Source organism: Ammospiza nelsoni, chromosome 4 (genome assembly GCF_027579445.1).
Source record: "Ammospiza nelsoni isolate bAmmNel1 chromosome 4, bAmmNel1.pri, whole genome shotgun sequence".
Classification (NCBI taxonomy): domain Eukaryota; kingdom Metazoa; phylum Chordata; class Aves; order Passeriformes; family Passerellidae; genus Ammospiza; species Ammospiza nelsoni.
Window position 1 is genome coordinate 26,499,134 of NC_080636.1, and position 23,513 is coordinate 26,522,646.

At 42.8% G+C, this 23,513-nt stretch overlaps 3 protein-coding genes across 11 annotated transcripts in view; 2 read left to right on the forward strand and 1 right to left on the reverse strand.

Annotated features, from left to right (window-relative positions):
• The first annotated feature begins 1,627 nt into the window (after positions 1–1,627).
• On the forward strand, positions 1,628–4,253 carry SLC10A4 (solute carrier family 10 member 4). Its single transcript, XM_059470884.1, has 3 exons — positions 1,628–2,019; positions 2,433–2,643; positions 3,315–4,253. The coding sequence occupies exons 1-3, from the start codon at positions 1,634–1,636 to the stop codon at positions 3,828–3,830; spliced, it is 1,113 nt and encodes a 370-aa protein (XP_059326867.1). The 5' UTR covers positions 1,628–1,633; the 3' UTR covers positions 3,831–4,253.
• Positions 4,254–4,392: 139 nt separating this feature from the next.
• On the forward strand, positions 4,393–6,058 carry ZAR1 (zygote arrest 1). Its single transcript, XM_059470916.1, has 4 exons — positions 4,393–5,346; positions 5,430–5,522; positions 5,597–5,671; positions 5,755–6,058. Exons 1-4 carry the CDS (start codon positions 4,393–4,395, stop codon positions 5,896–5,898), a joined length of 1,266 nt encoding a protein of 421 aa, XP_059326899.1. The 3' UTR covers positions 5,899–6,058.
• Positions 6,059–9,469: 3,411 nt separating this feature from the next.
• Positions 9,470–23,513, reverse strand: part of FRYL (FRY like transcription coactivator) — a 162,719-nt gene continuing 148,675 nt past the window's right edge. For 7 of the 9 annotated variants that reach the window (XM_059470914.1, XM_059470913.1, XM_059470915.1 and 4 more), the window contains 6 exons: positions 22,057–22,155; positions 17,440–17,508; positions 14,145–14,162; positions 13,073–13,183; positions 11,520–11,716; positions 9,470–11,070 (listed from right to left, as the gene is read on the reverse strand). In XM_059470914.1, the coding sequence (XP_059326897.1) occupies positions 10,812–11,070; positions 11,520–11,716; positions 13,073–13,183; positions 14,145–14,162; positions 17,440–17,508; positions 22,057–22,155 (753 nt within the window). In that variant the 3' untranslated portion in view covers positions 9,470–10,811. The remainder of the gene's footprint in view (positions 11,071–11,519; positions 11,717–13,072; positions 13,184–14,144; positions 14,163–17,439; positions 17,509–22,056; positions 22,156–23,513) is intronic. The other 2 variants (XM_059470908.1, XM_059470910.1) reach the window with 1 other exon arrangement.

Genomic DNA, 23,513 nt, shown 5'->3' on the forward strand with positions numbered 1-23,513 from the left:
AAGCATTCTTCTGTGTATGCAAACCAGAAAATTAAATCCAGAGGATGCTGTTGGCTCAAAAATCCAACCAGATCCTGAGCTCCCCTCCTCTGGAGGCCAAAAATATGAATGAACTAAAGCAATCTGGATCCTATTTGGTTGTTCAGCTCTGATGACTCATCTTCCCTGAGCTCTCATCTGAGCTCTTCTTAGGCTAACGACAAGGAAACAAACACAGGCAGAACAGTATTGAACTTGGCATCATTTTGGCAAAGCTGCTTTTCCAGGATTTTGTCACCAGGTACTGCTTGCACTTCTTATAACACCTGTGCCCCAAGAAACAACCAAAGGTTTAATAAGCAAACCGTCCAGTTTTCTTTCAAGTCACCAATAATTTCTATTTGAGTCCCAGGACAACCTAAAATTTTACCCAAACTTGCTGTTTGATGGAGCTTAAGGCAAACAGCCAGTCAGGGCAGCTCCCACAGGCTGTCTCCTTACACCCAGTGTCTCTCCTTCAGCTGTGACCCAAAATGTATCATGCAGAAATAGAGCCACAGAGTGCAGAAGCCAAGGGGGAGACCCTGGGGATGCTGTCCTGAATCAGCTACCCTCACCCAGGAGTGGTAATGTGAAGTGGTGGCTGTGACCCCTCTAAACCCCATGAGTGAAGGAGGGAAAGAGTTACATTCCTAAGACAAGGCCAATAGCAGTGCCAAGAGTGAGAGTCACGATGTATCACTGCCCTCCTCTCTCAGGAATTCCTGCCCTTGTGAGTCTATTTGGGCATTCTATACAGCACTTCACTCCTGAAGGAACAGAGTGACACACAATTATTAAATGAAAAGCAAATGTTGTAAGCACAATTTTATGACTGAAAGCAGTTTAATTGCCCTTGGATGTGATTTTTGGGTGACAGACTATGAGTCTTACTCTGCTTTGAATATTTGTGTGCCTCTGAGCTAGCCTGCTTCCTTCACGGGTACTGACTACACTTTAAAAGGTATCACCTCTCCTGACAAGTTTCTGGGTCCCCACCAGCAGAAAGTGGTGCCTTCTCGACTTCATAAAAAGGCTTTCCATCCTTCCTCACACATTCCAAAACCTTCATATCAATAGCAACTTGCTGAAGGGGGAACGAGCTTGGCAATCCCTCGGCAGAGGGGTCTAGTGCTGCCCACCCCCATCGCGTGACACTGCGACGCTAATTGACCTTTCTGTAATGCCGACTCCAAAGTAAATCCTGTGATACCTCAGGTCCTCCGCTGGGAGGGTCGGGCCCTGCTGGCTCCAGAAGAGGCTGCCGGGGGTCGCACCGGAGAGGGGGATGCGGCCGCGAACCCGCCGCCGCCTGCGCTTCCCTCCGCCGGGCCCGGGCGGCGCTGGCGGCCGGCGCTGACCGCCGTCGAGGCTGCAGCGAGACACCGCCCACGGCGGGGGTGGCCCCGCGTGGGTCCGGGGACGCGCGGGCGGCGCCGCAGCAGACAGGAGCCGGGGACCGCGGCCGCTGCGCATCGGCAGCGCCCGGAGCTGCGAGGGAGCCGGGGAGGGATGCGGGCACCGCCGCCCGCCGGGGCGACACGTCCCCGCGTCCCGCACTGACGGCCGCCCCTCCGCCGGCGCTCTCCTCGGGGCTCCCGGGGCCGCGCAGCCCATGGCCAGCTCCGCGCAGCCCCCGGCGGCGGCGGGGGGCGCCGGCCCCGACGGCGGGTCCCTGGCGGGGGGCGGCGAGACCTTCGGGGACCGCTCCCTCAGCCAGGGCCTGAGCGTGCTGGTGGGGCTGGGGCTCTGCGTGACCATGCTGGGGCTGGGCTGCGCCGTGGAGCTGGGGCAGCTGGGGCAGCAGCTCCGGCGGCCCGTAGGGCTGCTGCTGGCGCTGCTGGGACAGTTCGTGGCCATGCCGCTGCTGGCCTTCCTCCTCGCCCTCATCTTCGCCCTGGACGAGGTGGCGGCCGTGGCTGTACTGCTGTGCGGCTGCTGCCCCGGGGGCAACCTCTCCAACCTCATGTCCGTGCTCGTCGACGGGGATATGAATCTGAGGTAGGTGCCCCGCTGCCCCTCGCCCCCAGCCGGCCGGGGGCTGCGGCGGCCCCGGGAAGCGGGGAGGGCTCGCTGGGCATCTGCCGCCGGTGGAGCCGGGACGGACGGGCGGGTGGGCACGGCGCGCTGGGAATCGCCAGCACTGCTCTCCTGCCTCTGCCGTGGAGGATCTTACAAGAGCCCGACACACGCCTCCTGCCTCCTTCCCTAAAAAGCTTGCGTGCCCGCGCCCTGGCCGGAGCAGGGAAGGGGGTGGAGGATGGAGAGGGGAGAGAGGGGAGCGAGCGGGCTCTTGCCGTGAGAAGTGCCCGGCCGGCTGCAGAAGCCGCTTCCCGCGGGGGTTGGAGCTTCCCAGGGTTGCTCCCCGGCCGGGCGCGCGGTGATGGAGCACTTCTTTGGTTCCCCCGGAGCAGCATTATCATGACGGCCTCCTCCACCCTGCTGGCCCTCTTCCTGATGCCCCTCTGCCTCTGGATCTACAGCCGCCACTGGATCAACACGGCCGTGGTGCAGCTGCTGCCCCTGGGGGCGGTGAGCCTGACGCTGGGCAGCACGCTGCTGCCCATCGGCCTGGGGGTGCTCATCCGCTACCGGCACCCCCGCGCCGCCGACCTCCTGGTCAAGGTAGGCACGGCGCCCGGAGCGGAGCGGGGCGGCCACGCCGCGGGGAAGGAGCGGGGCGGCACCGGGCACCGGGAGCCGATGGCAGCGAGCATTGTGGTCTCTCCAAACCGGTGTTAGTGTCACACAAGCACGTTCAGCTACTTAGGTGAAATACAAAGACTTTTAGTCTTGAAATAAAAGGGTGGGACAGAGAAAGCGAGAGAAAGGGCGGGTGACCCCCTGTCTCAGCACACAGGAGGCAGGGCAGCGTGGTGCTCTCCCCCGGCAGGCATCCTGGACCCTGTACCAGAGGCATTCCCTGACATCCTACTTTCTCCCCACTCTTGCTGCACCCAGGTCAGGCAAAACCAACCTGCAGGCACAGCCACATTTCCTTAAAATGTGCAACTAAATTAGCTTAAATTTAGGAAAAAGGAAGAATGAGGCACAAGTCCCAACTCTTGTTTCTCAGCAACTCATTCCAAAGCAAAGTGATGGAGGATGACCTCAGCCCATTCCTTTCCTGAGATATGATCAAACACTACCAAAATCCCAGGCCAGGAGCAAACCTGGGAAGGGCAGTGCAACCACGTTGTGCCATTTAGATTCTTTAGCAAGCCTCTAATTGCTATGCTTATCCTTTCAAAATAATAGCCCTCATGTTGTTTATCAATGTCTCTGTCTATTGCTAGATTTCCCTGTGGTCCCTCTTGGTGACTCTGGTGGTCCTGTTCATCCTGACTGGGACCATGCTGGGCCCAGACCTGTTGGCACAGATTCCTGCGTCTGTCTACGCCATTGCAGTGCTGATGCCTTTGGCAGGGTACGCCCTGGGATACGGCTTAGCCACGGTCTTTAAAATGCCCCCACACTGCAGGAGAACAGTATCTTTGGAAACAGGGTGCCAAAACGTCCAGCTCTGCACCGCCATCCTAAAACTCACCTTCTCCCCGGAGCTCATAGGGAGCATGTACATGTTTCCCTTGCTTTATGCGCTGTTTCAGTCAGCAGAAGCGGGACTGTTTGTGCTGGCATACAAGATGTACGGAAAAGACAGCTACAAGCAAGATGCACTTGGCGAAGAGGAAGACACAGATATTTCCTACAAGAAGCTGAAGGAAGAGGAGGTAGCTGATACTTCATATGGCACAGTGACCACAGAAGAGCACAACTCCATTCAGATGGAGCCGACTCAGACAGCGCTTTAGGCAGGACAAAGAGGTAACTCCCAGAGACGTGAATGTGTGTTGTGCTTGCAACCAGGCTGGGGCTGTGCTCGCTGCTGTGCAAGTGGAGCTGCCCAGCCTCTATCGTTTCTCCAGCTACTCCCATTGTACAAGGTGATATGTGTTTATTACCAAGACAGTTCTACTTCCTCAAAAGTAAATGTGAAGAAAAAAAATAAAAAAAAAGGAAAAAGCATCACTGCGACACAAAATAGTAACTGTAAAACTTCATGCAAGAAAGCTGCTGCCTGGCTGAGTGCAGCAGGAATGGGTAGAAGGAAGAAACAGGGTTCTACAGAGTAAACACCAACTCAATGTCAGTTCAGATGACAGGAAAAACCACGTGGCATGTGTATCTCTGTGCCTCCCATCTGCTGTAAAAGCATTGTTCTCATTGTTGTCACCACAAATACATGGCGAAGCCAAACCAAACCCGTGTTCTCCCGTTTACTCCCTCGGAGGCAATTAATAGCCGCGCTACCTGGTTCAGCTGGGGAGCTGTGAGGGGGGTGGGGGATGGCCCAGGGCCGCGCACCAGGTGGGGATGGTGAGGGGCCAGGGGAGCCGGGCCCCGCCCCGGGGGTATTTAAGGCCACTGCCCGGGGGCTGCCCTGGGTCCGGTGTGATGGCCGAGGAAGCGATGGCGAGCTACCTCTACACCGCCTACCACCCCTACTCCTACCGCTACCCACCGCCCAGGGGCAAAGGAGGGGCGGCGGGCGGCTGGCGCCCGCGGGGCAGCAGCGGCTACTACTCGGGCTACGGGGAGGCGGCCGCCGAGTACTTCGACAACTACCAGCGGGCGCAGCTGAAGGCCATCCTGTCCCAGGTCAACCCCAACCTGACGCCGCGGCTCCGCAAGGCCAACACCAAGGAGGTGGGCGTGCAGGTGAACCCGCGGCAGGACGCCTCGGTGCAGTGCTCGCTCGGGCGCCGCACGCTGCTGCGCGGCCGCCCCGGCCCCGCCGCGCCGCGGCCCTGTGAGGCGCAGCGAGAGCAGGAGCTGGGCAGCCCCGCCACCATCAACACCCGCGCCGTGCGCTTCCCCCGCACCATCGCCGTCTACTCGCCCGTGGCGTCCCGCAGACTCACCGCCTTCCTGGAGGAGCCGAACCCGGAGCTGGAGCGGCAGCCGCAGCAGCAGGACAAGGCGTCGGCCGTCGAGGAGGAGCCGGCCGCGCTGAGGGAGCAGCGGGCGGCGCAGGCCGCGGCGGAGGCGGCTGCCGTGAGGGCGAGCTGGGAGAAGCCCCCCGAGGTTGGCGCCGAGCCGCTGGAGCAGCGCTCGGCCGAGCCACTGGGGCAGCGCTCGGCCGCCCCCCCGGAGCCGGCGACGGAGGCAAGCCAGGAGCAGCTGGCAGAGCCTTCAGCCCAGGCAGGGGCAGCAGAGCCTTCAGCCCAGGCAGGGGCGGCAGAGCCGGCAGCCCAGCCGGCAGAACCACCGGCCTCACCCCAGAAGCAGCAGCAGGCGTCGGCAGGCAAGACCCGTCTGCGCTTCCAGGTGAGTGTCGGCCGCGGGGGAGCGGAGCGGGGCCGGGCAGGCCCGGGAGGGGCCGCACCGTCGAATAACATTGTCCCCGTCAGTTCCTGGAGCAGAAGTACGGGTACTACCACTGCAAGGCCTGCAACATCCGCTGGGAGAGCGCCTACGTCTGGTGCGTCCAGGGCACCAACAAGGTAGGGCCGGCTCGGATTGTCCCGGCGAGCGCTCCTCGCCGCCGCCCTCCTGCTAACCCCGGCCTTCCTCACAGGTCTACTTCCGTCAGTTCTGCCGGACCTGCCAGAAGTCCTACAACCCTTACCGCGTGGAGGACATCACCTGCCAGGTAAGGGACCCCGCCCTGCTCTGAGCCCGGCCTCTCCCGGGCTCGGCTGCCCGCGCCGACCGCCGCCTTCTCCCCTCCCTCAGAGCTGCAAGCAGACGCGGTGCACCTGCCCCGTGAAGATGCGCCACGTGGATCCCAAGAGGCCCCACCGCCAGGACCTCTGTGGGAGATGCAAAGGGAAACGCCTCTCCTGCGATAGCACTTTCAGTTTCAAATACATCATCTGAGTGGGATGGGGTTCTTTGTTTTTGTTTAGGGCTCTTCAAGAAAACTGCAAGTAGAGCAGATTTTTTTTGTTGTTGTTTTTGATGGTATTGTTGAAGGTAATTGGTGAGATGTAGCTAGGAAAGCATGAAAATAAAAGAATTGCAAAGCATACTCAAATGATCAGGTGGGTTTGTGCCCAGCTCAGAGGATGCATCTTGTAAATTCTGTAACTTGCATGGGCAACAAGCCTAGAGGTGTATTGTAAATCAGTGATGGTCTTGGAAGCAACTGACTCAGGATTTTGTAGACTCTCAGGTGGAAAGGGTTTCTGTTACTGCTCCTGCTCTTGAACTAATCAAATGCCTGAAGTTAACATCAAATTGACATCTGCAGTAGGTGGTAGATCATCCTTCATGATGAACAAAACACCAGTAGTATTCACTTGTTTTGCACACCTCTATTCAATATGTAAAGTATCTTGCACCTGTTTTTCATCACTAGAAAATGATTGAGAAATGCTGTGTAAGTACTGAATCACTTCTACTGGTACTGGCCTGCATTTAGCTAAGTTGGTGTTTTTGTCTGTAGGTAAAAGTGAAAGAAAGCTTTTCAGGGATGGTTCTCACAAAGTGCTGAGGAATGGAGTCACTGATGTTACGGTGAGGTCTCCTGGTAAATGTATTGTTCATCTCACACAAGGTTACAGAGAGAAGTGACACTTCAGAGGAGCAAGATGCAATAATACTGCATCTGCTTGGCTTCCTTTTCAACCTGCAGGTGAAGTGCAAGAGCAGTGCACTCAGTGGATTATACTTGGGGAGTTTGATCTAATTACAGTTTAGATGCCTGCCATCAGAAGGATTGACACTGCCACACTCCTCTGGGGTAGGGGTTGCAGCTAGGGTTTGTACTTGTCATGTTTGGTAGTAATGGCAGGAGCAGCACTGGTTACTTGCAGATGATGCTCTCTGTGGGGTGGTGGTGCTGTCTATAGGAACACCATGCTTCAGGCAAGTGTTACAAGCTGGCTCTGTGACCAATGTACAGCATCACCATCTGAGCAGGTTCACAAGCTAGCAAAACCTACACCACTGCCCCAGTCTACCTTTTAGCTATGAAGCTGGAACAACTCAGATGAAAACCTACTTTTCTGAGAATGCTACCGGCACTGTTAATTTTTAAATTGGGCATAGTCACCAAGCCTTTTGCAGAACTCTCAAGATAACTTCTCTTTCAAAAGAGTGATTTTTTTTTTTTTTATATTTGCTATAGCAAACTTTTCTACATCTATACCCAGCTTACTTGAGAGACCATTCTGTTAAATGCTAAAGAGAGAATCAGTCTGAGCCCGTGCTGTAGAACAGCTTCAGTGCCAGTTTCTGTAAGTGGCAGTGAGTGTTATTTCTATAGGCTCCACTCATCTTGCTGTAAATTCCTGCCTTGTTTCAATATGCCCCTTGAACCTGCAGCAGTAGACTTAATGCCTCAGTGTCAATTTATTGCAAAGTAATTTTATTTATTCTTGCTGCATTCATTATTATAGCAGTGTGAGGCATTCTGGGAAGAAGTAGACCTACTCCTTCCAGAGCAGAGCATGGTTCTATTTCAGGCTTCTACCTGACATGTTTTTCCATGGATCACAGTAAAAGGAAACATACATGGTTTTTTTTTCTTTACCAGCTCACTCAGACTTTCACAGCAAATTCCATCCTTGCCCAATTCAATTTGAAAAGCTGCCCTGCAGCTGGGCAGTGTTCTGTTGTAGATGCACATGCTTTGTGCTCACCTGTAGTTACTGTGATGAGCAGTGGCAAGTCTCCAGCTTGAGGAATGCCCCTGGGGCCCTCTGCAGCCACCTGGCCCCACTGCCTCAGTTTGCAGTGGCAGCTGTGATCTGGGATGTCTTTATTTCTGAGCATATTCCCCTCCAAAGATGTTCTTCCATGTTTTCCTCTTTGCCTTCCCCATTCTTGTGGCTGTAGTGTGTTCCCTGTGCATGCACTGAGAAACTGACTGTGATGAGTCTGTCCACCTTGGTAATGAGTGAGAGAACTGAAACTCTGTGCCATGTCAGTGTGAAGCCATGGCAATGGCAGCAGCTGAATGCTTCCTATTTATATAGGCATCCTTACAAAACATGGCTTTGAGGATTACTTGCTGTGAATATTGCATGACTATCAGTACTAGCCCAAAGTGAAATCTAGCAACACTTAAGGGCTGTCATCCCCACTACCTACAGTCAAAGCAGCATTGGTTCTGCATGCTAAGATGTAGAACAGGCTTAGCTGATGTGAACTGAGTAGCAGCAAGGAGGCCACCCCTGCTTCCCTCAGCTACTGCAAGGCTCTGTGGCTTGGAGGAGTCCAGTGCAGTGGGCAGCCATATTAAACAAGCTTTCCTTAATCCTGTAGCATTCCTTAGTTCCAGAGTAGCTCTACATGTCATCCCTCTTCATAAATATGTTCCATGCTTTCACTGCTTGATGCCCAAGTACAATTCTGTGCTCTCTAGCTGTTTTTCAGCTTTACTACCATGCCATGTCCATGACAGCACTGATGGTAGGCACTGGTTCCTGGACTCAGCAGGAAGGAAAGCTCCTCCTGACCTATGAAATTATGCAAAGTGGAAGGGTGACAGTTATTCAAAGCTCTGTACAGCTTTTTCACAGAAATTCTTTTGCAAGTGTTAGCTCAGTCAGTGCTGTATTTGCTGCATCTTACAGGAGCTGTCTCATGTTTTGCTTGTTTCTACACAGCTTTACCACAGCTTTGGGTTCAGCACAGGCCTGGCACCATGTAATGCAGGGTGACAGCTCATGCAGTAGATGAGTCATGTTTGAAAAGCTTAATGAAATTAAAGCAATATCAAAAGACAGTCATCTAACATTATTCTGCTCAATAGTGCAGGTTCCACTAGCCATTTTAAATGGAGGAAGATGTGTAACATAAGGAATTACATATATGAATTCAGGTTTGAGTTTCATGAGAAATCCAGTAACAGCTTCAGACGATGCCTAGAAAAATGCTGCTGCAATGACAGGACATAAAAGGGGAAAAATGTTTTCAGGGCACGCAGGCCTCTGTTGTCAGTGTTTAAACTCTAGCTTGTAAAAATACACAAAATGAGAGATACAATGTCTTTTATTTTTACAAAAAAAGCTGGTAAAAGATGATGTAAATAAAAGTGTAATGCACCCCTAAATAAAACTACCTCTCCCCTGTAAATACTTGTTAAATAATTAAGAACACCATCTACAGTACCACAAAACCATCAAAATAATTAAATTTTATCAAGGACAGGGGAAAAAAAATACAGTGAATATGAATGTGCCTTGACCAGTTACAGAACTTGTTAGGATAACATAACTACTGTCAGCAGTCCAACAGCGTGCACAGTGCCTTCAATTAATGCATTTCAGCATAATTACATTTCTAGTGGAGCCTAATTCCCCCAAAAAGGTAGAGCTAAGAATTTCAATTCTACATTCTAAACTCTGGAATTAGAGCCCATTAAAAAAAATCACAGTGGGTAAAGAGATGTATATAAAAATACTGGGTGTTCCTTTCAAATCACAGGAGTTGTGGGACTACATTCTTTTTTTTTCTGTTTTTTTTTTTTTTTTCCTATAAAATGCTATTGGTTTCAACAGAATCCAGTTTGTTTTATGCTACAGACTTTGACACTGAACTATGAGTATATTGCCTGTTTGCATGTTTTGGTAGTTGGGTTTTATTATCTTTTTTTTTCTTGTAGTCCCAATTCCTTAGGCTTCAGTTGAGTCATGAAGATGCATATACATGCCTTCAAACTCTTCAAACCCTGCAGGCTACTCAGACTGCAAGTACTGCATGTGATTACCAAGAGGGAATACCCCCTTCTCCTCATAGCTTTATACACCTACTGTTTTAACAGTGCATTGCACAAATTTACATGAAAAATACTGGTTTTGCACTATACAGTTTCTAGAATATATACAGAATAAAATAAGTTAACTTCTAATGAGAATTGCTGATGGGCAGCATATATCTTTAATATACATTTTAAAGTCTCTGCAGGCAGCTACTTTTTGGTTAGTTGTTATCAGTATTTTAACATAAGCACTGGTCAGAGAACTGAGCAGCATTCCAATAAAGTTAACAGATATATTATTTCTTTTAGAAACACTGGGAAATCCCAGTTTAAAATATTATTAAATGTCCTAACATTTACACACTATGAGGATTAGATCTAATAAAATAAAATTTCTTCAAAAATAATCTTGCAGCTCTTTTAAGCATGCTCTGAGACCTTATTTAACAGTCATCCATACCTTCAAAAAAACAACTGTCACATAGCCATACATTCTAACTCACACACATTATTTCCTTATAACAGACAACAAAAGCAAATAAAACACTGAGAAGTCAATGGTTTTTGCAGTCTAGATCATTCTATTCATGTTTGACTGCACATTCTTCATGACATTGCAAAGTGTCTCATTAGGTGTTAAGCTGATGCTTTTACTGCTGGAAAGCCAGGAAGCCTTGCAGGTCTTCAGCCAAAATAAACCAGCCTTGATTTTAGCCTCATCCCACCTGCGATACTGATCCAACCTCTAGAGGCTGTTTTTGCCAACATCCTTTATGGTTCTGTTACAACAGAAAATAATGCATATCTATGCATTGTGTTTAAGCCCTTTTCCTTTAATGTAGTTTTTATACATAAATTTAATAAAAAAATACTACTGCCACACAGGCTGCTGTGTAGAAAGAGCAGTCAAGAAGGATGTTCACAGGATTTCCAGGGTTTTACTTGTGATGAAACAGTTTCTTGCTGTGATAAAAGTGTGTTGCTTGTCAGGATTGCTGGAGGTTTGTTTTTGTTTTTTTGTGAAAGGTGCTCAATAATAGTCTGAAGTATCTTCATGATCAGTTCTTTTCTAAATGACAGCTGTTCAGAATCCAGTGGTCACAAGATTTATTCCTGTTTTGATCTTCCCTAGAAGCTGACAGGATTGCACCATGCGGAGAGACTCTCGGATTTCTAGATTAAGTTCCATCAGCTTTGAGCTGGCCTCAGACATGTCCTGGTTGGAGCCCACTACTGCAAAGCTGCCAGTCTGGCCAAGTGTCTGGTGACGGAAATAGATGTGCAGCAATGTTTGAACTGGGTCATCTTCAGAACTGCCAAAGATGTCATGGGGCCAAATCGATCTGTAAACATACAGTTTAGATTTAAATGTTACCAAAAAAAAGTTTAAATGTTCTTTTAAAAGATATTTGAACAGAAGACAGGCAAATGCAAGGGAAAATAACATGCAATTTGGATTTAAAAATCAAAAGTTTAAATATTTTTAAGCAGATATTTGAACAAAAGACAGAAAAATGCTAGAGGGAAGTGTCCTCCACAGAGTCCTGGTAAATAACAGTATAATTTCTCAGATATAAATTCTAAATAAGTACTACTAAAATTGCTTTTTACTTCTTAAATTACTGAAAAGAAAACCCTAAAACTTGTAATGAAGCAACAGCGCTTGTCCTTTTCAACAAGGACATCTGACAAGAACTGAAATTATAAAAAAGGAATAGTACTTATCCCTGTTTTTAATTTAAAAATGTCTGTTAAGAAACTCAAGATTTGAAAGCAATCCTTAAAAACTTACCTGAAAGCCTTGACCTGTGCGACAGCTGACACAAACTCCTTGTTTCTCAGGGTTTCGATGAGGGAGTGAATAGCTGTTTCTGTGCTAGCTTGGGCAGCCTCTGCAATTTCAATTTCTTCAATACCACTGTCAGACACTGCCTCGGCCTCTTTCAGGCAGCTCTCCAAATGAGCAAGTTCTTCAGACATGTTTATTACCTAAAACAAGTATAATTTATCTCTTTTAGTTTAAATGTATTTCAAACCAAAATAATTTTCAGAAGATCAGGTTTTTATTTTTCATCCTCTGTGCAATAAAGAGAAATAGAAAAAGAACACCCAAATATTTTCTGCGGATGCTTAAGTATACAGTTAATGGCCCAAGCCTGCAAGTCAATTATTTGGGCTTTCCCTGATGAAATTTCCCTCTTAGTTATTTTAAAATTTATTTAAAAAAATTCTTTTCTTCTTATATTACTTAATAAGAAACTGAGAAGAATAAAACATTTCAGAAAGGTATTAATTACCTCTCAGAAAGGTATGACAGCAATGGTGCCATTACAAGGACATCTTAAATACGAAGGAAAAAATCTGGAAGATGGTAACCCAGCACAGTAACAGTAGTGCAGCCAGGGTATATAAGAATGTCTTTGGCTTTAGCTGCAATGCATGAGTAGAACACAAGGCCATTTCTCAGAACATGGTTCTGCATCTGACTAACTTAGGCGAGAAGTGGGACTGATGTGATGCCAACCTTCCACAGTGTTCTTCAAACCCAAACTTATTTGCAGCCTCTACAAAAATCTGGAAATATAAGTGAGGAACATGCAGTTTTTTCTGAAGCTACTCATAAACAAAACACTTTCAGTCAGGATTTTCATGTTCCTCCCTAGTATATCAAGCAAGACCAAGCCTACTTCTTTTTTCTGCTACCCCTGTTTATTGCATTCCCAGGGGAGAACTTACAGAAGGCATTATTAATAGCATAATGCACACAACTCAATCAACATCACATATGGACCACATGTGCACAGCTGAAAAACACTTCTTACTTCTGGTTACTACAACTAAAAATCAGGCATAAGAGGTGCTTATGTTCTACTAACTGTGCTTAGGATGGGGACTAAGGTTGCAGAGTAATTGAATGGTGGCTGAAGTGACAGAGTTAAATGAATCAGTTGGTAGAAAGTGGTGGTGTTTGCTGTAGGAAACACCAGGGCTATGGAAAGGCTCAACTCTTCTGAGTGGACTTGATGTGCCTTGATTGTAGCTTGATTAGAATACACCAGGAGTGCCACTGAAATACTTAAAATCCTCATCATTGGACTCCCTACGTTCCTGTCTTTTTTTAAAGAGCTTTCAAGCTGTACAAAAATCAACACAGATAATTGAACATCTCAGAAAATTATTGTAAGCTCTACTTAAATATTTTATTAATTGGCTATAAAACAGCTGGAACCATCTTCCAGTTTCTAAAAGGATGTCCCACTGATGAAAGTGTTATCAAAATGTGTTTTAAATTGTCTGCTTTTAAAATGTCAGCAATTACTAGCTGAATGGCATGGTTTTCATTACCTCTGCTTCTTTTTTGATTGTTTTTACTTGACTGATGAGTTTGCAATAGGCTTGGAACAGAAGCAGCAACTGGAAATGCAACTTGTATAGCCTCCGACACAACTCCAGCTCCTGCAAATGTAAACAACACTGTTACATTCAGGAAGTGCAAACCTCCTACTATTCAGTGCAAGAGACAATAAATCACAATTTCTTCAGTAGAGTGTGCAAAATTAGAAGTAGTTAATTTGGCTACTAAAGAAAATGCCAAAAATATTTAGAAGCTAACATACAGTAAGCTAATGAAAAGCAGGTGAAAGCTTCATTCAGTTCTAGATTAACAAGTAGCCTCTCACAGAGATTTGAAGTTCACCTTATAATAAGTTACATTTCCAAGAAAGGGGGTGGAGTGGGATGTGAAGTGATTCAAAAGGCATTTTGAAATGTCTGGAACATTTCAAGATTTCATGTCTTGAAACCAAGAGTTTCATAGATCACTTACTTTTATTGTTGATATTTTACTGTTTTAAATTCAAGATCTAATATCCAAAAGAAGCAGTTGAGGTCCATAAGTATAGGATCTTTTATAACCATTAATATTTATATTGTAAGCACAGTATATAACCTGGCCCTTAGCTTACACTGCCTGACAGAGTAGGAAGAGAATAATTCCATTCCTGGAGGCAAGAATAATGTTTTCTTTATAAAAGGTAGCTCTTATTCTGCTTTAGAAAATAACACATGATATATTCTTAAGGAAATGAAATAGCAGTATTAATTTATGCACTGTCTTGCTTCCATTTTTATGCCTCTAAAACACTAGTCAGAAATGCAGTGTTAATACTGCTTCACATACAGACATAAAAGCTAGTGCTAATGGAATAATCTTTATAACATTCTACTAACTATAGGATCCTATTATCTACAAAGGACCAACAGTCTAATGGGTTAGATGATGCAAAACTGAAGCACACAGCATTTCTGTAATAGTCTAGGACAAGACATCATTATTTCACAAATGGACAAGACAGATGGAGACCAGTTTGGTGACTGGCATGGTTAAGTATTTGATAAATCAAGAACTGTCACTTACTGCTAGAATTTCCATTTGCTAAGCAAGAAGATGAGCAGGTCACAAAAATACAAAGAAAGAAAAAAGAGCAAGAATTAGTGTAGGAAATAATTATAATTCGGGTAAAAGATGTCCCAGGTAAAATAGAGGAAGAAATACAAGTAACGTGCTCCAAACATATCCTGAATGTAAAAAATTACCAGGCTGAATTTGGCGTAAAATTAGTTGCTGCTGCTATAGCTAAAAATAAAAACTACTGGCTTTGTTACCCCACATCATGAATAACACTCTTACAACCCTGTCTGGTCTTCATACATTGTGTAGTCTGAAAGGTGCACAAATTTAAGGTAATCAAAATCAAGGACACTTAGATCTGAACATCTGTACAAAGCTTCTTGTTCTGTATCACAATAGTTTAAGCAAAACCAATGCATTTTAAAATTGGAGATGCAAGATTAATTTGGATTCTGAATAATTTAGAAATTCTTGGGTTTGCTAAACTCAATTCTAAACCCCTCTCAGATATTTCTGTACTGTAATTGCACTTGGTTTTTACAAGCTATCTCTGAAAAAAAATTTGGGGAGGAGGGATAGGGAGAGAAGAGGTCAGAAAATGTATGTGTCAGACTAGGGATGTGAACTTCCCCACTCCTGTGCTTTGTAAAGCACTGAGTGTACTGATGGCACTTAGGCACGTACATTGGTCATGGCAAACCAAATCACAGAGTCACAGAATATCCTGAGCTGGAAGAGCCCCACAAGGATCACTGAAGTCCAGCTCCTGACCCTGCACAGGACAACCCCATTGGAATCATGGGGTTGTCATCATCATCATCATCATCATCAACCCTACACGCCACATGCCTGAGAGCCAAAAAAAGGAATGTCAGTGGATGGCTGCCAAGAGACAGAAGCCACTGAGCTTTACTAAGCACACAGTTGTACACAGCGTTATGGTAAGTTATAAACTATGTGCTTCCCAGGTTATAAACACTGCATGGTTTTGTTACACTCCATGTTTTTGTTCTGCACTCTGTGCTAATATATACTCAGCACAATTACCATATTTCTTATTGAAGAACAGAACATTGAAGACATAAAATCTTGAACTGCAGAAGTTAACATGACTTTGATTAATCACTTTAATGAGGCACAGAGAATCAGATTTTGAGAAATGGCAGGATTGACTATTTAATAATTTTAATCATTAAGTTCCAGTGTTCTTAAAGCCAAGTCTCATTAATACTGTAACCCATAATGAATCCCTTTTCCCCAAAACACACCTTGATAGCTACCTTTTAAAAATTCAGGAGAGGTTTTCCTTTAAAAATGGCTTTGTACTGCTTCAGTGTCTTTCACATACATGCTTACTTGAGAAATAATCTAATTTTTCTACCTGCCTGTTCTGTAGAAACAGTGAAGCCAGAGTCCAGATGCATTCTTTCAGGCTTAGATGTACTAATAGCAAGAACTGAATGATTAGATTTACTTGCAAGTCTGCTGGCAATGCACAAGCTGGAACAGAATTAATCTCGCTGTTCCTTAGCTGTATGGACCACAGTGCCAAAAATTAGTAAGAAAATCTTATTTGTGTTAGTGAATGAAAAATATCTGTTTTTCTGAGCGAGACAACACTTACACATTTTTAGCATTAACTGGCTGACTGCTCAGACTTAGTAGCCCCACACTCCATTTACAAGGACTTTTGAAGAATTACCAGCATGCACCCTTGCAGGGTGGATTAAAAACCAAAATCAAAAGACGTCCCCACAAATACTAATCAGTGTGATTCAGAGGCCATCTTCAAACCCTACAAAAACAGGGATGAATAGGCCAAACTGCCTTGCCAAGGAATCAAGGATTTTCTCTGTACAAGCTAGCTGAAAGCCTGCATGTTATTTGTCTTCCATTTCTTGGTTTCTCCAGTAGGAACAGTAACATTTACCTTCATGGTCAGAATGGTTCTGTTCTAACAACTAAATGTTAGAACAATTTCTTGGTGTACGTAAAGAAAATTACAAGTATGGACTCAAATACATAAATGCTGCTTTTTAATTAACATATATACAGCATTTACTGTATTGTAATAGTAAATGTTATCTATTTCTAAAATATACCAGTCAGTATGCAAAGATGTATACTTAGTGTAAAATACACTAAAGCATGTGTTCATAGGCAAGATAAAAAGTCCTTGCAAATAGTAGCAAATTATTTGCCAGTTTTGTATTACCTAAGCTTATTCACTTGTTTGTTTTTTTTTAATGTGCAACTTCAATGCAGTATAAAAATTAACATATAGTATCACATTTTACTACTGTAAAAATGCAGGTACATTTTGTGATTGCATTAAAAAGCCCCAAACACATATGTGGATATATATGAAGAACAACGAAAGAAAACTCTACAAAAGAAGAAATAGTCCAAAGATACAGTAAACATTTCTGTTGGTGAAGACTACATCTTCAGCAGCAGAAACCTGACCAAGTGCATCAATGAATGGTTCAACTGAATAAAAGAAATAAAATTCCTCCTTTTTCAGCTTGGATTTGAGATTTTTGTGATTGTGAAAAGGTTAAGTTCATCTGCTACCTGCAGTTTTTTCTTACATCTTTCACTGTTCTTACCACAGGACTTCAGATGGCAGACCTCTTGTACCTACCAGTGTTGGGTTTTGGATTTGCTTTTTTAACTGTATCAATATTATACAGCTATTCTATTAAAAAAAAAAAAACCTCAATCCTAGTCCACTTCAGGAAAAGCTATCACTTACTATAGCAATTAGTAATATTAAACATGGATGAGTGCCATGCAAATACACACAAAATATTCAACTAATATTAATGGTTACTTAATCTATTGTTAGATGATATTTTGACAGAAGTGTTTAATGAGCTTTTTGCTATACTGCTACTTTACTCCCTGTTACTTCTCACTCAAATACTGGCTCCAGAAAGGTCTTACATAGTTCTAAGTTTTTGAATAGAAAATATATCTGAGCATATAACCAGAATTTTAATCTTTTTTCCTTCTAGAAACAGCAGCAGAAAAGCAGACTTGCCGGTACACAGATGGTATCTAGTCTGCTTATCTACTCATTGTTATTAAATCTAGAACCCAAGACGGACTGCCAGCTTTTATTAAGAAGACCCATTTTTATTGCCACTTCATGAGACTCTGAGTTTCCAAAAGATAGGATGATAACTGAAATGAAAAGCTTTTCAGACATTTTTAATATCTCTACAAATATTGGAATTTTTGTGCAATAAAGATGATTTTTAGTCTCATATCCTGAGACTCACAAATGACATACACTTACCTGGGCATCTGTGTTAGTGCCATGAATACCATCATCAGTACCAAATGTCCTTTTGCAGTCTTCTAGCCACTGCAAAATAAATATAAACAAGATTAATCATCTTCTGACACAGCAAACTGAAGACTGTGCTAAAACTGCTTGAGACACTTTGTCTTGTACATTCTTGGATAATGTAAGAAATTGTGCTGTGAAATTAATTGTTTACCAATGTTGTTTGCAGTGATGATATCCACTCTGATAGATCACTTTGTAACTTTTATTTCCTGTGGCCTTCATTACCCAAGATGGAGATAGTACACTTCAGCATAAATACTAACCCATGATTGAATTGATACTGTTACAGGAAAATGTATGAGAGGGTGGAAGCAGAAATATTTCTCTCTTTACTTTCTGCACAACTTTTACACTAATGTGATTTATCAGCCTTTTAAATTTAGAACTAATTCATATTAATTCTCATTTCCCTTAAGAGAATAAGCCTGTTACATTTCTTGGGACTACTTGAGAAACAGAAGGAAATAGAGCTCTCCTGTGTAAGTAAGTGCAGGTTTACAAGATGGAATGAAAAAACCCAAATTCTCCAGTGGGAGTTTAGTATCACCTCCAGTTCATACAAGCCAAGGAGATAAAGTATTCTTGCATTACACAATGCAAACCTGCAGGTTCCACTCAGGGCTGCACTTAACTTCACTTCCTATATCAGACAAAAAGTTTATTAATTTCAGTGGGCAGGCTCTTTTTCTACCTTTAACCAACCATGCAAATTTCTCAAAAAAAACCTCCATGTGTACTGGCATTCCCATGAATTTCTGTGTTACTATAAAGCATTTATTGAATAAAATATTTTCTCTTTGGACAATACAACCTGATCACCCCATTGATAAATTTTTCTGTACAGTGCCAACAACTGCAAGCATGGTTATTATTGAAATGGGAATGCATCTTGTTGAGATAAGGTGTACAGTATCATCTGAAATGAAGAATAGCCTCTATACATCCAAGGAAGAATAATTTAGCATACTGTTTGTGTTCAGTATCTTGAATCTCAGAGGGAATCTTGGTGACCTTTTTCTAACCTTTGTCTGATGCAAGAAAAAGAAAAATGTGATTTCCCATCTGCTCAATTTAATAAAGGTTACTTAGTGAATTAACTAGGCCAGTGTGCTCATCAAGAGGAGAAATGGAATTCTCTGAACATCACAGTGTCAGTTTCAATTAGTGACATGGATACCAACATCCATAGCAAATCTCATTTTTCTTTTTATCAGCCAGCCTCCATCAGGAACAATGGAATAGGGTTGCACTGCAACAAAGAGCAGCAGCAATTGGGAAGCTAGTATTTATTTTCACACACCACCCTTTTAAGATCTTTTTTTAAATCTTAGAACCAGTCTGAATAAAGGGTGTGCCTAGAATGCTGTGTGTATAAACCTGCATTTTCCATTACATTTATCTGATTCAGTATCTTTGTCCCTAATACACACATGAAGTCTAAGCAGTCGTCTTGCAAGAAAATAGAACAATAGCTCCAAAAAGGTGACAAAATTAATTTGTTAAGAATTTTTACAGAATATATATTCAGCATGGTAGAAAGATTTTTTTTTTTCTTTAGGAATAATGTGAAGAATAACCTTCTTTATGTGTTTGCTTTGTGTCAATTTATGTTTTCTCCATGCATCTCCTACAAAGTATTGATGAAAGCAATAAGGCAGGGAAGTCTGGGGTTAGTCTTGGTCATAGGCACAGGTTGGTCTGCCAGATTACACCCTAAACAGAAATGCTGAGCAGCCTATACTATTGGTACCTTTCTGTCTTGTCTTGGTCTATAGGGAAGTGTTTCTAGCAACTGCAGCCCAAGCCTTTTACTTTTTCAGTTTGATTCATGTGAATGCCAGCACTGAGAGTGACAAACATAATCTTTTAGGATAAAGTTTAAACAACAGTTTTTCATTAAAGAAATTCACATACAGATTCTCCCAGTGGTTGATTCTAGACAATACCAGATTAACATGCAAAAATCTGTTAATTTTTATTTACTTTATTATACAGTAACCCTACTACTTACTGGTCATTTTTCTGTGTGTTTATATGAAAAAACCAAGGGTCTGCATAAAGTTGATTAAGGATTTTGCCTTAATACTTTCAAATTTAATAGGATACACAGCACAGCTGTGTGTAACAATAGAAATTCAGATTTTACTTGAGGAAGTCTTGTTCAATCTTTCTCTATACTCTTTTCAAGAGGACAAAGTAAGAAGACAATAAAACATATATCTAAGATGTAGCTGAGAAGATTCTTAGTTTACATTTAATATAAAATACACCTTAGGAAAAAAGGACCAACAGCTAAAGGAATACTTCTAAAATGTTTTAGAAAAGTAAAGTATTTAAGTAGTCACTACTTCCAAATCACATGCTCAACAACCACTTAAATAATGCCCTAAATTGTCTAAATTATGTACTATCAAGAGTCAGAGATGACTGGTCAAAGCTGAAAGTTTCCTCCTTCTCAGTACTCCTTTTGATTTATAAATGATTAAATAAAAATAAAACCCTGACAAAATGCTCTCAGTTGTTTCAGAACAATTCCTTTAACCCTGTGAACCTTCTTCCTGCTCCAGTCACTCACAGATCTGTGGCATAAGACAGGCTGACCATAAAAACATGTTACTGGCCTCCCTTTTGACAGAAAAAACAATTCCTTCACTATGATATAATGACAGAGGCCATCAAATTGATGTATTTGTATTTGTTTACCTAGTAAAATAAAATACAAAGAAGTTCCTAATATCCATCATGGGTTTATATCAATATGAAATGTGGCAGTGCAAAATTAGATAACAATACCTTTAGTGAATTAGTTGCCATCTGAAAGGGATGCAATTTTAATTTGTTATACTTTGACAAATCAACAAAACAATACCATTGGTTATTGCTGTGATAAACTAGGCTAAATGGAGAGTTGATGCAAAATTCCTTCATGTTTGGATAGTTATCATCCTATTCACACCCACACACATCGGTCCCCTTTTACCCTGTCACAAATCTTTCTGTCTGACCATGGGGCAAATCAGTTACACCCTCTGTGCCTCAGGGCTGCTCTCTAAAAGGAGGCATGAAATACATTATGCTCTCCCAGCAGTGCTGATAGCATTCTGCACTGAAGATTGCCAGACATGAAATATTACATTGAGTAAAATTATCTTAGTCATTAGATGAGCACTTGTTTCTGATTAAGCCTACAAGGCAAAATGTAGCTCATTATATTCGATCAAATAAATTGTTATTACCACAGAGCAGGGCAAATAAATGCAGCAACTCCTTAACAGAACTGCTGGTCTGCATCCTGCCAAGAGTTTATCTTCATTAACAGTGCTGTGTGGCATACTTTAACATTGGTTTCAACGAAACCACATTTCTTGTGAGATCCTTTCCACAAAAAAGTGACTGTCTGGTCTATTCAACAGATGAGCTGTCAGCAATCTTTGCAAGGCAAAGGCCATAATTTCCTAATAAATTCAGCATGATCAAGAGACACGGAGCCACTTGTGCTGCAAAACATCTGCCAAACCTCTGCCAAAGCATCATGGCTCGAATTCTGGTTCTGTTTTGTATTACTCAAACTTGCCTGTACAGCCATTTTCAGAGGCTGCTGAGATCAGTAAAATTCAGCGTGTTCAATCTTCCTAGGAATCATCATCTCTACAACAAAAACCCCATATACTCCCCCTTTCCCTCTATTTGCAAAACTCATTGTAGATCCATGTTTTATTTTGGCCCTTGAAATACAAATCTTACCTGTGTCAGTTTTCTGAAGTTAGTATCTTACTTTCTGGAATTCACACATAGGTTCACAAAACCAAACATACAGACCCTTGCTACAGAAATTTTCTAAATTTCTTCTAAACTGCATTTCTTTGGAAAAAGGATATAACCACAAACATATACCTTGAAAACTAAACTGCATTATTCTAAGCAACACAGAAACATCATCCTCAATGAGATCCAGTTGTAAGATGAGCCCTAAATTTGTCTCTGTGTGACACAGCTGTAAAACCCTCATTACTTGTCCGTGGAGATTCAGTCACCAAAAAGAAGTATAAAGAGTTATTCAGCTAAACAAGTCAGTATCTCTATTAGAATAAATGCATTGCTTTCTTGATTCCTTTTAATGTATTGACTTGATCCTTGAATATTATGGGTGTTAATGCACTTGGCATTCCAGAAAGATAGTTATCTGTAAATGTCTTAAGCTGGAGGTGAATCCCTAGTCTAATAAAATAAGTAGAACATAAATTTAAAAAACCTATTATTTATTGATATTCATGTTAGAAATACTTGAATATTTTTAAATTAGGAATGTACTTTTCCTACTGTTAGTGGATTTGTGCAGTGTTATAATTAAAAATCAATTTCAGAAATACATGCAACAAAAATGAATTACACTTACTAAAAAACCCCTCAGGTTCCAATTATAGTAATAAGAAAAGGAAACAGGATTTTATTTCAGAAGTCTTTTCCCACAGTTTACCTTTAGATGCCTTTGATGAGAGATAAGGACCTGCAACATTTTTTGATAAGTTCTAATACTGTTGTCTTGAGATATAAGAGACTCACCTGTTCTGCTGCCTCTCTTTTGACATTATAGGTATCCAAGTGTTCTTGGAGCTCTAGAACACTGAATTTCAATGTTTCTAGCAGGCCACAAGACAATAGCTGGAAGATAAAAGCAATCAAACTCTGTAGTCAGGTAACATCTGACTATAATCCATACAGTCTAATATCTAAATTAGATTATACAGAATCCCACGTTCACATTTGGAAAAACAAATCAGAATTAGCTGGCCATGTCATTTGTGACAAGCAAGTGAATTAACACATGCAGCTCTACCATTTAAATCAGTGAACAACAGTTTTAATTCCAAAATAAGAAGAGTAGTACCTAGTTAACATGTGAAAGAGAGATTTCAAAGCAATTTTAAGGTCTTTCATAATGAAGAATATTTGATACACACATACAACTAGTGTAAATAAAACAGCTTGTAGAAGGAAGGAAAGGTACTGCTGCTGGATTGCTCCTGCAGCAAACTAAGGAGTGTCCACTGAGGGTTACTTGCTCTTCTCAATGTACAAAATATACTACCAGAAAAGCTTCTGCATTCTGACAGGACTTGGTCAAAGCAGGAACCACTGGATATTTGATTATTACTACTATCTACTATTAATAACTGCCTCTTTTAATATGGTATCAGTTTTTTTCCCTCAGGAAAGCTGCTACCTCAGCTTTCTTCCACACAATTTCTCCCTGTAGTTTTATTTTCACTTAGGTTTTTTTATTAGTCCTTCTTCTGACACTTCCTGTAATAAACATCTCTAACATGACGTTTCCTCCCTCACACTGGTCAGTCCTTGCACACAATAACAGCTCTGTACTTCATCAGTGAGAATTGATCTGACAAACAGGTTCATTTAATTTTCATTATCTGGAGAGGAAAGATTTATTTATACAGTATTTGTCAATGTAACAACACTAACATGTGTATGTCCATGTACACATGTAAGTATTTGTGTGCTATATTAATTTATATCCTTTTTATATTTGTGTTTATATAGACTTGGTTTTTTATTTTAAAATACACATGGTGTTTTAGTTCGGCACTAATGTAGCTTTTCTTAAGGCTTCTTAAGCCTTAATATAATAAAATAATAAAAACCAAAAAACATTACAGGTGGTTCCCTTGAAATGCACTATCTGTATCATGCTTTTTTCATTCTCATATTCTTAAGTGAGAGCTTAAGAAAGAGTTGCCCCTTAGTAGCAAGGGAAAAAAAGCAGGACAGTAGAAATGTCTCACACAGGGCATTAAGGCCAAAGATCCATGTACCTCAGCCCTGCAGCTGACAATGTCTAATGGCAGTTGTTTAAAGAAGGGCAAACGTGGTGATCCACCTGCCCCAGAGTGCTTTCAAAGCCTCTGTCAATGTGTTGTTCTGCATATTTAAAGGATCTGTCCTGGGCTACTTCTTCCATGAATTTCTTTAGTGGCTTTTTGAAAACATGAACAGATACCATA